This window comes from Triticum aestivum, chromosome 5D (genome assembly GCF_018294505.1).
Source record: "Triticum aestivum cultivar Chinese Spring chromosome 5D, IWGSC CS RefSeq v2.1, whole genome shotgun sequence".
Taxonomy (NCBI): Eukaryota; Viridiplantae; Streptophyta; class Magnoliopsida; order Poales; family Poaceae; genus Triticum; species Triticum aestivum.
In genome coordinates, this window is record NC_057808.1 from 327,538,944 (window position 1) to 327,553,766 (window position 14,823).

Consider the following 14,823-nt stretch of genomic DNA (forward strand, 5'->3'; position numbering starts at 1 on the left):
TGCCCCAAGTATTTGGCGGATAAGAAGGATGGCGAAGTGAACAAAGGTATATTTGATATACATGTTATTGATGTGTACCTTACTAATGCTCGTAGTAGTGCCTGGTTATTTGATACCGGTTCGGTTGCTCATATTTGTAACTCGAAACAGGGACTACAGATTTAATGAAGATTGGCTAAGGACGAGGTGACGATGCACGTCGGGAATGGTTCCAAGGTCGATGTGATCGCCGTTGGCACGCTACCTCTACATCAACCTTCGGGATTAGTTTTATACCTGAATAATTGTTATTTGGTGCTAGTGTTGAGCATGAACATTATATCTGGATCTTGTTTAATGCGAGACGGCTATTCATTTAAATCAGAGAATAATGGTTGTTCTTTTTATATGAGTAATATCTTTTATGGTCATGCACCCTTGAAGAGTGGTCTATTTTTGTTGAATCTTGATGCCAAAAGATGCAAAGTTGATAATGTTAGTGCAACATATTTGTGGCACTGCCGTTTAGGTCATATTGGTATAAAGCGCATGAAGAAACTCCATGCAGATGGACTTTTGGAATCACTTGATTATGAATCATTTGATGCTTGCGAACCATGCCTCATGGGCAAGATGACTAAAACTCCGTTCTCCGGAACAATGCAGCGAGCTACTGACTTATTGGAAATAATACATACCGATGTATGCGGTCAAATGAGTGTTGAGGCTCACGGCGGGTATCGTTATTTTCTGACCTTCACAGATGATTTAAGCAGATATGGGTATATCTACTTAATGAAACACAAGTCTGAAACATTTGAAAAGTTCAAAGAATTTCAGAGTGAAGTGGAGAATCATCGTAACAAGAAAATTAAGTTTCTACGATCTGATCGCGGAGGCGAATATTTGAGTTACGAGTTTGGCCTTCATTTAGAACAATGTGGAATAGTTTCACAACTCACGCCACCTCGAACACCACAACGTAATGGTGTGTCCGAACAACGTAACCGCACTTTATTTGATATGGTGCGATCTATGATGTCTCTTACCGATTTACCACTATCGTTTTGGGGTTATGCATTAGAGACATCTGCATTCACTTTAAATAGGGCACCATCTAAATCCGTTGAGACGACACCGTATGAATTGTGGTTTGGCAAGAAACCTAAGCTATCGTTTCTTAAAGTTTGGGGTTGCGATGCTTATGTGAAAAAGCTTCAGCCTGATAAGCTCGAACCCAAATCGAAGAAGTGCGTCTTCATAGCATACCCAAAAGAAATTGTTGGGTACACCTTCTATCACAGATCCGAAGGCAAGATTTTTGTTGCTAAGAATGGATCTTTTCTAGAGAAGGAGTTTCTCTCGAAAGAAGTGAGTGGGAGGAAAGTAGAAATTGATGAGGTAATTGTACCTTCTCTTGAATGGGAAAGTAGCTCATCACAGAAAACCGTTCCCATGATGCCTACACCAACTAGTGAGGAAGCTAATGATAATGATCATGAAACTTTGGATCAAGTTACTACCGAACCTCGTAGGTCAACCAGAGCATGTTCCGCACCAGAGTGGTATGGTAATCCTGTTCTGGAAGTCATGTTACTAGACCATGACGAACCTACGAACTACGAGGAAGCAATGATGAGCCCAGATTCCGCAAAATGGCTTGAGGCCATGAAATCTGAGATGGGATCCATGCATGAGAACAAAGTATGGACTTTGCTGGACTTGCCCGATGATCGGCAAGCCATAGAGAATAAATGGATCTTTAAGAATAAGACTGACGCTGATGGTAATGTTACTGTCTACAAAGCTCGACTTGTCATGAAAGGTTTTCGACAAGTTCAAGGAGTTGACTACGATGAGACGTTCTCACCCGTAGCGATGCTTAAGTCTGTCTGAATCATGTTAGCAATTGCCGCATTTTATGTTTATGAAATCTGGCAAATGGATGTCAAAACTGCATTCCTTAATGGATTTCTTAAAGAAGAATTGTATATGATGCAAGCAGAAGGTTTTGTCGATCCTAAAGGTGCTGACAAAGTGTGCAAGCTCCAGCGATCCATTTGTGGACTAGTGCAAGCCTCTCGGAGTTGGAATATATGCTTTGATGAGGTGATCAAAGCATATGGTTTTATACAGACTTTTGGAGAAGCCTGTATTTACAAGAAAGTGAGTGGGAGCTCTGTAGAATTTCTAATATTATATGTGGATCACATATTGTTGATTGGAAATGATATAGAATTTCTGGATAGCATAAAAGGATACTTGAATAAGAGTTTTTCAATGAAAGACCTCGGTGAAGCTTCTTATATATTGGGCATCAAGATCTATAGAGATAGATCAAGACACTTAATAGGACTTTCACAAAGCACATACCTTGATAAAGCTTTGAAGAAGTTCAAAATGGATCAGTCAAAGAAAGGGTTCTTGCCTGTGTTACAAGGTGTGAAGTTGAGTCAGACTCAATGCCCGACCACTGCAGAAGATAGAGAGAAAATGAAAGTCATTCCCTATGCTTCAGCCATAGGTTCTATCATGTATGCTATGCTGTGTACCAAACATGATGTGTGCCTTGCTATAAGTATAGTAGGGAGGTACCAAAGTAATCCAGGAGTGGATCACTGGACAGCAGTCAAGAACCTCCTGAAGTACCTGAAAAGGACTAAGGATATGTTTCTTGTTTATGGAGGTGACAAAGAGCTCATCGTAAATGGTTACGTCGATGCTAGCTTTGACACTGATCCGGATGACTCTAAGTCACAAACCGGATACATATTTATATTGAATGGTGGAGCTGTCAGTTGGTGCAGTTCCAAGCAAAGCGTCGTGGCGGGATCTATGTGTGAAGTGGAGTACATAGCTGCTTCGGAAGCAGCAAATGAAGGAGTTCATATCCGATCTAGGTGTAATACCTAGTGCATCGGGTCCAATGAAAATATTTTGTGACAATACTAGAGCAATTGCCTTGGCGAAGGAATCCAGATTTCACAAAAGAACCAAACACATCAAGAGACGCTTCAACTCCATCCGTGATCAAGTCAAGGAGGGAGACATAGAGATTTGCAAAATACATACGGATCTGAATGTTGCAGACCCGTTGACTAAGCCTCTTCCACGAGCAAAACATGATCAACACCAAGACTCCATGGGTGTTAGAATCATTATATTGTCATCTAGATTATTGACTCTAGTGCAAGTGGGAGACCGAAGGAAATATGCCCTAGAGGCAATAATAAAGTTGTTATTTATATTTCCTTATATCATGATAAATATCTATTATTAATGCTAGAATTGCATTAACCGGAAACTTGATACATGTGTGGATACATAGACAAAACAGTGTCCCTAGTAAGCCTCTACTAGACTAGCTCATTAATCAAAGATGGTTAAGTTTCCTAACCATAGACATGTGTTGTCATTTGATGAACGGGATCACATTAGAATTATGTGATGGACAAGACCCATCCGTTAGCTTAGCATAATGATTGTTAAGTTTTATTGCTACTGCTTTCTTCATGACTTATACATATTCCTTTGACTATGAGATTATGCAACTCCCTCATACCGGAGGAATGCCTTGTGTGCTATCAAACGTCACAACGTAAATGGGTGATTATAAAGATGCTCTACAGGTATCTCCGAAGGTGTTTTGTTGGGTTGGCATAGATCGAGATTAGGATTTGTCACTCCGAGTATCGGAGAGGTATCTCTGGGCCCTCTCGGTAATGCACATCATGATAAGCCTTGCAAGCAATGTTACTAATGAGTTAGTTGCGGGATGATGCATTACGGAACAAGTAAAGAGACTTGCCGGTAACGAGATTGAACTAGGTATGAAGATACCGACGATCGAATCTCGGGCAAGTAACATACCGATGATAAAGGGAATAACGTATGTTGTCATAATGGTTCGACCGATAAAGATCTTCGTAGAATATGTGGGAGCCAATATGAGCATCCAGGTTCCGATGTTGGTTATTGACCGGAGAGGAGTCTCAGTCATGTCTACATACTTCTCGAACCCGTAGGGTCCGCACGCTTAACGTTCGATGACGATTTGTATTATGAGTTATGTGCTTTGGTGGCTGAAGATTGTTCGGAGTCCCGGATGAGATCACAGACATGACGGGGATTCTTGAAATGGTCGAGAGGTAAAGATTGATATATTATTGGACGATAGTATTCAGACACCGGAATGGTTTCGGAGTGTTTCGGATATTTATCGGAGTACCGGGAGGTTACCGGACCCCCCCGGGGAAGTAATGGGCCACATGGGCCATAGGGGAGAGAGAGGGCAGCCCGCAAGGGGGTGGCACGCCCCCCTCCATGGGGAGTCCGAATTGGACAAGGGGAGGGGGCGCGGCCCCCCTTTCCTTCTCCTTCTCCGTCTCCTTTCCCCTTTCCCCCTCCGAAAGAAGGAGGGGGGCGACTAGGACTAGGAGTCCTAGTGGGTTTCCCCCACTTGGCGCGCCCCCTAGGGCCGGCCTCCTCCCCTTTCCTCCTTTATATACGGGGGCAGGGGGCACCCAAAAGCACATCAATTGTTTCTTAGCCGTATGCAGTGCCCCCCTCCACCGTTTACTCCTCCGGTCATATTGTCGTAGTGCTTAGGCGAAGCCCTGCATGGATCACTTCACCATCACTGTCACCATGCCGTCGTGCTGACGAAACTCTCCCTCGACACTTTGCTGGATCAAGAGTTCGAGGGACGTCATCGAGCTGAACATGTGCAGAACTCGGAGGTGCCATACGTTTGGTGCTTGATTGGTTGAATCGAGAAGACGTTCGACTACATCAACCGCGTTAAGCTAACGCTTCCGCTTTTGGTCTACGAGGTTACGTGGACACACTCTCCCCCTCTCATTGCTATGCATCTCCTAGATAGATCTTGCGTGATCGTAGGATTTTTTTTGAAATTGCATGCTACGTTCCCCAACACTATGATTGCTGCTCTGCTCCCCAAAAGGATTAATGCCATCTGCACTTGAACCAAACCATACGTTCCTTGCATCATTTGCAAAGTCCTCCCGCTTTCTCTCAATTTTTCTCCACTGCGACCCGTCAGTGGGTACTCTCAACTTCCCGTCTTTCTTATGGTCGTCTTTGTGCCATCGCATCAACTTGGCATGCTCTTTGTTTTGGAACAAATGTTTCAATCGTGGTATTATAGGAGCATACCACATCACCTTGGCGGGAATCCTCTTGCTAGGGCGCTCTCCCTCAACGTCACCAGGGTCATCGCAGATGATCTTATAGCGCAATGCACCGCACACCGGGCATGCATTCAAATCCTCGTACTCACCGCGGTCGAGGATGTAGTCATTAGGGCATGCATGTATCTTCTGCACCTCTAATCCTAAAGGGCAGACAGTCTTCTTTGCTTCGTACGTACTGTCGGGCAATTCGTTGTCCTTTGCAAGCCTCTTCTTTAACATTATCAGCAACCTTTCAAATCCCTTGTCAGATACACCATTCTCTGCCTTCCATTGCAGCAATTCCAGTGTGGTACCCAGCTTTTTCTTGTCATCTTCGCAATTTGGGTACAACAATTTCTTGTGATCCTCTAACATGCGCTGCAACTTCATCTTCTCCTTTTCACTTGCGCAGTTTCTCTTTGCATCAGCAATGGCCCGACCAAGATCATCGGCGGGCTCATCTGATGCCTCTTATTTAGCTTCTTCCCCCATTGTTGTACAATTGTATTCAGGGAACCCATGGCTAGGATAGCTGTCATCATCCTATTCTTCTTCATTCTCTTCCATTAGAACCCCTCTCTCTCCGTGCTTGGTCCAACAGTTTTAGCCGGACATGAAACCGGACGTAAACAGGTGGACATGAATGATTTTTGAGTTAGAGTAATTGTGCTCATTCTTATAGACAGCACATGGACAACACATAAAACCATTCGGCCGCTTTTTTGCCTCAGTCGCAACCAGAAAAGTATGCATGCCATTAATGAACTAGGGGGAGCATCGGTCATCATACACCCATTGCCGGCTCATCTTCATTACACAACACCGAAAAGACCAAATTAATACAAGTTCATACATAAAGTTCATACACACTTATTCTCATAAAAGAACATACAAACTCTCTAGCTAAAGCATTTAAATGCAACAACAAATGCGATCAAGATCGCAACTAAGGTAACAATTGATCCAACAGCATAGTGATACCAAGCCTCTTTATTAACGGCTTATTTTCTAATCTTTCTAATCTTCAAGCGCATTGCATCCATCTTGATCTTGTGATCATCGACAACATCGACAACAAACAACTCCAGTTTCATCTTCTCTTCTTCAATTATTTTCAATTTTTTCTTTCAAATACTCGTTTTCTTTTTCAACTAAATTTAACTTCTCGACAAGAGGGTCGGTTGCAATTTCTGGTTCACATACCTCCTAGATAAAAATATCTATGTCAACTTCATGGGCATAATTGTCATAAACACGAAATGTAACAAATAGTTATAAAAGATAATATACCACATCCGAATCATAAACCGGACGAGGACTGACGGGGACAGATATCAAAACCATGCCACTATGTATAACAAACAACCATACAAGTAAGAAAATTATACAAGTAACTATCTAAGTCACACAAACATGATTTTTTTTAATAAAAAGGATAAGAACAAGAGGCTCACCAAGGTGGTGCCAGCGACGGGATGGTGTAGACGATCGATGGTGGTTAGGACGGGGACAGGAAGGCACTAAGTAAACCTCACCTAGATATGCAAACTAAGAAGTTAATTTGAGCAAATTGCATATAAATCAAATAAACTCCCACATATAATTAGTCCCAAACTAAAACCCACAAATAACTATACTTACAGAGCATTGCAAGAGCTAACCTAGCAATGAGAGATGAAAGGACAAAGTTGCTAACCTTTGTGAACACTTGGATGGATGGGGTGCCTTCTAATCTTGACAAATTTTGGCAAAAATGGAGGATGAGCTCGAGCAAGAGGGGAAGAATAGACAAGAGAGGAAAGGGGAAAATGGGCTCGGGCTGGACGAAGGGTTTATATAGGAGCATCTTTAGTCCCGGTTGGTGACACAAACCGGGACTAAAGGTGTTCTAGTCCCAGTTTGTGTCACAAACCGGGACTAAAGGGGCTCATGGGGGCCCCAGCCTGACGCCAGCCTGCCACCACCCCTTTAGTCCCGATTTGTGTCATAAACCGGGACTAGAGGTACTCCACGAACGTCACATTAGTCCCAGGCCGTAATCCAACCAGGACTAATGATGCGAACGTAAAGTCATTTTTCTACTAGTAAATGTACAAATTTGAGGACGCGGGAAAGAAACAAGTGTGCAAGCTAGATAAGTCAATGGGGAAGAGCAAAAATGTTGGCAATGAACATAAGGAGATGGAGAAAATATTGACTGAACTTGTAGGAGCATTCTAGGAAGTTGTGTTCCTAGTGAAATGTGTGATTTTCCTTCTTGTTCTTTTATCAGTACTCTTAGTGAGGAATTGATGAAGTATGTGTCGAAGATGTCGTTTAGTGAAGTAATTGAGTAGTATGGTCTAAAAATAAATGAATTTGTTCTTTTAGCAGTTAAGTTTTAGGAGTTAGGTAGGAACCACTTTTCTTAACTCCTCATTTTATTTGATAAAGGATAATGACATTTTTATTAACTTAAAATATATCAATCAGATACAAATTATGATGAGCATCGCCAACCTCTATATAACTAAGATGCACACAATTAAATACCAAAGGACAAAGGATAATAAAAAATTGATATATCCGCAACAACATAGTCATATAGGACCGACACTATACATATGTCCAAGGAGGTGATGGACCCATCCGGAGATTATACTACCACTACTACCACACATGTTGGTTAGAAACCTCCTTTGCCATCCTCTCTAACCGCATACACGCCGCCTAAAACAACGATTGATATTCCAATTCAGTGTAGTTTAGACCGCGTATGAAGCGATGTCTACAACAGAAAATAACCTGCAAAGGAGAATATTTTTTGCCATTAAACACCGAATTATTTATAGTCAAAACGAACATAATAAGGCATACACTCCCACCGTTATTGCCATTATGAACCTATTTGGAATATCGTCTAACCAATGACCGAAAATATTGGCAACACTTGTGGACGAATACTAATTGGACGTTATTTGGATGACTGATCACGTAGAACGCCTAAACTTGCACGGGAAAAAGAGATGTTTGATTGTCTCTTCATGAGTGCAAAAGCCACACTTCTTGCTTCCTTACCAATTACGATGTTTTCATCTTCCCGCCGAAGATACCACATGAAGATTTTATTTTTTAGTGGGATTTTTGACTTCCAAAATTTCCTATTATTATCCATTGTGATCTCTGAATGTGTGAGAGCATGATACATAAGAGTCGACTGTGAATGACCCATATATAGTGAGGTTCCAACGAAACACACCCCGTCCTTGTGTCAGGTTAATCGAACCTAATAGGGTTAAAAGATTTTTCCATGACATAAGGGTAACCAAATTCCGTATGAAAGAAATATCCGGTGGGAATGTTGAGTACCTGCACAAAAGTATCATTCTTATCACGAATAATGCAATACAAACCTAGATATTGATTTCGGTGGCTAGCATTGCCTAGCCAATTGTCCTCACATAAATGAATCCAGTCTTCTTTTATCCCGAATGATCAAAAAGATGTTTTTTTTCTGCCATTAGACCACCCCGAAAAGTGTGAGTCACCAGGTTTTCAATAGGCACGAAACGCAATTTTGGCCTAGATACTTATTACGTAGCAAGGGTTTTCAAACACCATCATCGGTAAATAGTTTGAACAATCATTTATTAAGTAATACATGCCAAGGCCACCTTGATCTTTCTGCCAATAAACAACGCTTCATTTGGCCAATCTATATTTTTTTTTTCTTTTCAGAGTATCCTTGCCAAAACAATCTAGATCCGAAAATAATCCAGTCTTTACAAGACCATTGTTGGGAGTTAAAAAAAGCATATAGAGAATCATATTTGTGAGGACGGAATTGACTAAGACCAGACGCCCTTCAAGAGTAACTTGACTTTTCAACTGTTCAACCGTTTCTCTAAGCGCCCCTCCACGTGTTTCCACTCCGCATTTGTGAGACATCAATAAATCTCAAGTATTTAATCGGGAATTGACCTTGCGGACAACCAAACAGGTCAACGTAATCAACCACACCCGCACAAGCTTCTTCAAAGCAGAACAATCCACTTTTATAAAAATTAACCTTAAGGCCTGACATTTACTAAAACGTTGAAAACAAGAACATTAGGTTTCGATTGTTATCCAGGTCATGTTCCATAAAAAGAATCATATCATCGGCCGTCAGAGGAGGAGGATGAGATGTCCATCGATGCCATGCCAGCGTATGAGTTCACTCTGCTACAGGCGGAGCAACAATACAACCTAGCCCTCTAGGAGGAGCACCTCACGGGAGGTGGCACTTGAGGTCGATGGCGCATCCGTCGCTGCCGGCGCGGACATCGTTCAGACGAACCCGAACATCGACGTCAACCAAGAAGTGCCCGCGTACGTGGAGAGCGTCCGCGCGCTCTGCCATGAATGTTGGCAGCTTTTGCGTCAATGACGCGAAGTGCGCCTGGCTCTTTGAGGGGCTGGAGGTGGAGGACGACGACGCGTCGGACCAGCATGATGATGATGATGGCAAAGAGGCATATGTCGTCAGCTTTGCCTTGTTCATGCTAGCCGCCAACGACGAGAGAGTGAAACATCCGGATGAGGTTCCTTGACCTCACCTCCAACGAGAGGAGTAGAATAGGAATCTTCAGTTCCTTTTTACTCCTATTAGTGTCAGAAATGCTCTTATATTATGGGACGAAGGGAATACCTGTTTTAGTTTATTCTGCTATGTAAAAATTAACTCAAAAATCAATAAAAATATGATGACCGTTTATATTTGGTGACTTTGATTGGATGACATTTACTTCGTTGGGTCCGGATGGGTCGGTCGATGTCCGTTTTCTTTCCGAAAAGTGTAACGCCCACACGTGTGGGCGTTAGCCAACTCACCCACACGCTTCCATCACCGTCCAGTAACTTCTGCACGAATCTTGGCACGAATTAGCTGATTTTGTATGCCACGTAGGACAACTTGCGTGTGTGGTGTGTGAGAGAGGTCGCCCACACATCCGTTTTACCAGACGGAGGGGCCGGTGTGTGGGCGTTTAGCAGTTCGCCCACACACCAGTTTTCAGTCACGTACAAGGGCTGGTGTGTGGGCGTTTGCCATCTCGCCCACACGCCCGCCTCCTCTCCCACACCCAAGCTGCCAGTTGCCATGCGTTTTGCAGTGTACATGGCAACTGCCCTAGTGTGATTGCAAGCAGATGGCAACTCTTTTTTTTACCTGAACATGTCAGTTGCCATATGTTTTGTATGGTACATGGCAAACTGCCCTAGCGTGCACGTAAGCAGATGGCAACTCTTTCTTTTTACATGGCAACTGCCCTAGCGTGCTTGTGAGCACCTGGCAACTCTTTCTTTTACCTGAACATGTTTTTTTGCCATGCCTTTTTTTTAATGCTACATGGGCAATTGCCTAGTGTTAGTAGGTGGCAACTCCTAAAGTTTTGAAATCATGACAACTGCAGTAGACCAGACCACATATGGCAACAACTGTAGTTGTCCAAAAAAGGCAATCTGAAACTTTGACCTGAGATGGCAACTGCAGTTGAGCAAACATGGCAACTGTAGTTGTCCGACATGGCAACCGTAGTTCAGCGACATGGCAACTGCACTTAAACGAACATGGACGAAGGTCCAGCCCATGGCAACTGCGGGCGCGCGGTAAAGTGTCATGTGGGGCGTACGCGACCACGAGGTACGAGGCCTGACGTACCCGCCCACACGCACGCGTGTAAAAGGGACCGAGAGGGAAAAAACAGGCGTGTGGGCGCTAGTTATTTTGCCCACACACAAGCGTATGGGCTGATCCTCTTAGGCACCACACAGAATGTGTGGGCAGATCCCTTAACGCCCACACGTGTGGCAGTTATCGGCGTCCTTTCTTTTTGGCATGGATGTCCGTTTTGTATCCGCGTTGAAGACCTCGGAGATACGCATTGTAACACGTTTCGTATTCGAAGTCGTGCTACACATAATATACTGGAGTACGAGATATACATCAAAAGAAATACATAATATACGAGAGATACGGCGGAGCAAAACATACGATCCCCCTGCGTTCCGACCGATCGTGTTTCCGTCTCAGTTCCCACCTCCGCGGTTCCGCCCCTACCGCATCCCGCCGCCCATGGCCGCCGTCGTCTCCGACCTCGTCGACTTTCTCAACGCCTCGCCCACCGCTTTCCACGCCGTCGGTACGCGTCCTGTCCCGCTCCCCTCTCGCTTGTTCGTAACTGACGTGAGGTGAAGTGAACTGAACTGATCTGGACTGGATCTATCTCCTGCTGTTGCTTCCGGTGGGAGAAGATGAGGCGAAGCGACTGCTGAAGGCGGCGGGGTTCGAGCAGCTATCGGAGCGGGAGGAGTGGTCGGGGCTTCAGCCCGGCCGGAAGTACTTCTTCACACGCAACCACTCCGCCATCGTCGCCTTCGCTATCGGCGCCAAGTGAGTCCGCTCTATCTACTTCCTCTCCTTCGGTTTCCCGACACAAAATGCACACTCTTTTGTAAATGGAAAAATGAATCTAATCCAATACGATTCGGTATCGATGTTTGGTAGGTACGTTGCCGGTAATGGGTTCCACATCATTGGCGCACATACGGACAGTCCATGTCTGAAGCTCAAGCCTGTCACCAAGGTGAGCTCTTAGTTATTCATTTCAGAGCAATTGTGTCCTGAAACATCGATTGATAATGTTTTGCAGGAACAGCGGTTCATGTATCAATCAGATATCCTAGTTTGCTGTTTAGTCTTACTTATTAGGTGCTAGATTTTGATGATTTACTAACAGAGTCTTGCTTCTTCTTTCGCAGATAACCAAGGGAGGTTATCTTGAGGTTGGAGTCCAAACTTATGGAGGTGGATTGTGGTACACATGGTTTGACCGTGACCTTACTATTGCTGGTAGGGTGCTTGTGCGAGAGAAGAAGGACGGTGTGGTCTCTTATGGGCATAAGCTTGTAAGGGTGCAAGAGCCTATCATGAGAATCCCCACTTTGGCTATTCACCTAGACAGGTTGGTGATAAAAACTCGTTTTTAATACAGATATTTCAATATTGTGAAGCCTTTGAAAATTACTCCTTCATTGTGGAGCAGTTCTTGCATTTGAGAGCTTTTTATGCAATGAATGAATCCTAAGATCGTTATAATGAATGAAGCCTATGAAAACAGTCAAAGGAAATGATCCTTAGATTGCAAATATTGTACTTCTGTATCTCCATTCAGTTTCTTGTGTTAACCCTTGTATCTCATGCACCATCTGAAAGACAACCTTGAATTATCCTTTGTACAACCACATAAGTTTCATACTCTTGTATAAAACTTGGGAAAACTAGTTATCGTGTGTTTCCTTAAACTGAAGGGCTTTCTTTATCATGCCTTGTTACTCGGTAGTTCATCCAGTTGGATCATATTATCCAATATAGTTGAAGAGCATTTTGGGCCTATAGTCTAGAACACTATTCTGGAAGTTTCATCCTGTTCTTTTGCACGAAGAGAAATAGCTAAATATTGGTTTTGATATCTGGTCCATACTGCAATGTAAATTCGGTATCTCATTGTTCTCCACTTTTTGAACTTATGTATTTGTGAAGTATTATCGCTAGTTGTTTACAGATTGCAGTCCTAGATGTAGAATTAAAGATTATCTTTTAGTGCCTCACCTAAGGGGTATGTGAAACTTCCTATTCAGCTTTCATATATTGCTTGAATGGAAGTTCTGAAAATATTATATACTCCCTCCGATCCTAAATTGCTATGTCACAGTGCCAGTACTAAATAATTGTAGCCTCATTACGGAATTACGTACTATAATGCTACCTATGTTTGGATTTAACCCTGGTGTTTTGGACGCTTAGTCTATTACAAACTTACTTACAATAATACTTCTCATGTGTCTTATTCATATTTTGCGCAGGACTATCTCCTCGGAAGGTCTCAAGATTAACAATCAGAATCATCTTGTCCCAGTGCTGGGCACATTGATTAAGGTGATTTGACTGCATTGATCGGAATCTGATCTTCGTGTTTTCAGTCAGCTTGTTTGTTATTTATTGTACTTGATGATGGGCATAATATCTTTGAGCCAAGGAATTAACTATCATGAATTTTTTGTTATTTTGCCATAATTTTCAGTTTGAAGAGGCATAGCCTCTGTATAACATCAATGTCAGTTGTTCCGCTAGGATATTGATACACCTTGTGATGTTGTATTCTCTATGTAAGAAGCAACACTTGCTTGCACATTGTGTACATGTCTTCTACTCTTCTTCATGTTCACACGTTCTGAACAAAACTGCGTAGTATCAATTTCTTCAAATGATTAATAGTGCAAAACTTCAGGCCTCTTTCATTATCGTAGAATGCTCCACCTAGTTTATCCAGAAAATGTTAAATTTGGAAATTAATATGTTCATAGGAATGCCATTATTGTCCTTTAATTATTTGGAATTAAACTATTACGATAAAAGAACCATAGAACACTTATCTTCTTTTGTTTGCTTTGAAAATTCGAATCTTGATTCAATCTTTTTTTTTCTTTGCAGCATGAAATGCAGAAATTAGTGGAAGGAAATGTTCCAGGGGAGTCATCCGGTGGCGAAAACACAAAGCACCATCCACTATTGTTGCAGGTTATGTATTTCTAACATTACGTGGAGCCAAACATTCTCACTTATTAAATATCAAGAGCCCTTGGATTTGAGTATGTTTTAGTTTTTACTTAATGTATGTTGCTTCCATTTTTTGCAGTTGATTGCTAAAGAGGCTAATTGTGAAGTTGATGAGATCTGTGATTTCGAGCTGCAGCTGTGTGATACTCAACCAAGCGTTGTAGCAGGTGCCATGAAAGAATTCATCTTTTCGGGAAGGCTTGACAACCTTTGCATGTCATTTTGTTCACTGAAGGTTTGTTTCTCCATTTAAGTTTTTGCATGTAGACTATGGAGACCATATTTGCATATTCCACATGTTTTGAAAGTACTAAAATTCTTTTCATCTCACACTATTTCAAATATTTTTGCATACACTCTGTTGAACCGGTATGGGCCTGGCCCATCTCCACCTGTCCCATAAGGCCCAGCCCATGTGAGTGACCTAGATGAGGAGGTGCTGGCCTCGCTCTGCGTCGCGACTGCTGGAAAAGAGCATGACGTTGGTTTAGAAAGGGTTGAAGGGGCTAGGACTCGGAAGGAATCAGATGCGTGCTTACCGTATCGGGCGGAGCAACCTCCCAGCAGTGCGACGGAGTGTGCTGCCCGAGTCGAGGAAGATGGGCTCCCAGGGGCTGTCCTTCGGCTGGGAGTCAATTGGGGGTGTGCAAAGGTGGTGGGGGTGCTTGGGTGGCGCTCTGAGTGGTTGGAGGTAGCTCTCCACGGATGATGTCCGGTTGTTGTGCGCGGGGCGACGGGGAGGCTATAATTTGGGTGCCCTAGTCTGGGGGGTGAGCAGGGGTATAGATCAACAGGGAGAGAGCTCCCATGCTCCATTTACTCAGAAATGAAGCCTGCCAGCAGGTCCATACAGCGAGAACAGGTACCAGTAGTATCAGGCAAACAAATGCCAAAACAAAAAACCTAACCCAAAAGCCAACAAAGGCATACAAAAGTCCAACAAAAGCTATGACGATCAAAGCATTAGGATTTTCAGAGATCATGACATCTGCGATGATCCTGGAGAGACGAGCG

General features: G+C 43.1%; 1 protein-coding gene across 1 annotated transcript in view; it reads left to right on the forward strand.

The window, feature by feature from the left end:
• The first annotated feature begins 11,091 nt into the window (after window positions 1-11,091).
• LOC123121505 (probable aspartyl aminopeptidase) overlaps window positions 11,092-14,823 on the forward strand; it is a 7,660-nt gene continuing 3,928 nt past the window's right edge. The window contains exons 1-7 of the mRNA XM_044541506.1: window positions 11,092-11,332; window positions 11,445-11,583; window positions 11,698-11,776; window positions 11,952-12,154; window positions 13,056-13,128; window positions 13,684-13,770; window positions 13,889-14,044. Of these exons, the coding sequence (XP_044397441.1) occupies window positions 11,266-11,332; window positions 11,445-11,583; window positions 11,698-11,776; window positions 11,952-12,154; window positions 13,056-13,128; window positions 13,684-13,770; window positions 13,889-14,044 (804 nt within the window). The 5' untranslated portion in view covers window positions 11,092-11,265. The remainder of the gene's footprint in view (window positions 11,333-11,444; window positions 11,584-11,697; window positions 11,777-11,951; window positions 12,155-13,055; window positions 13,129-13,683; window positions 13,771-13,888; window positions 14,045-14,823) is intronic.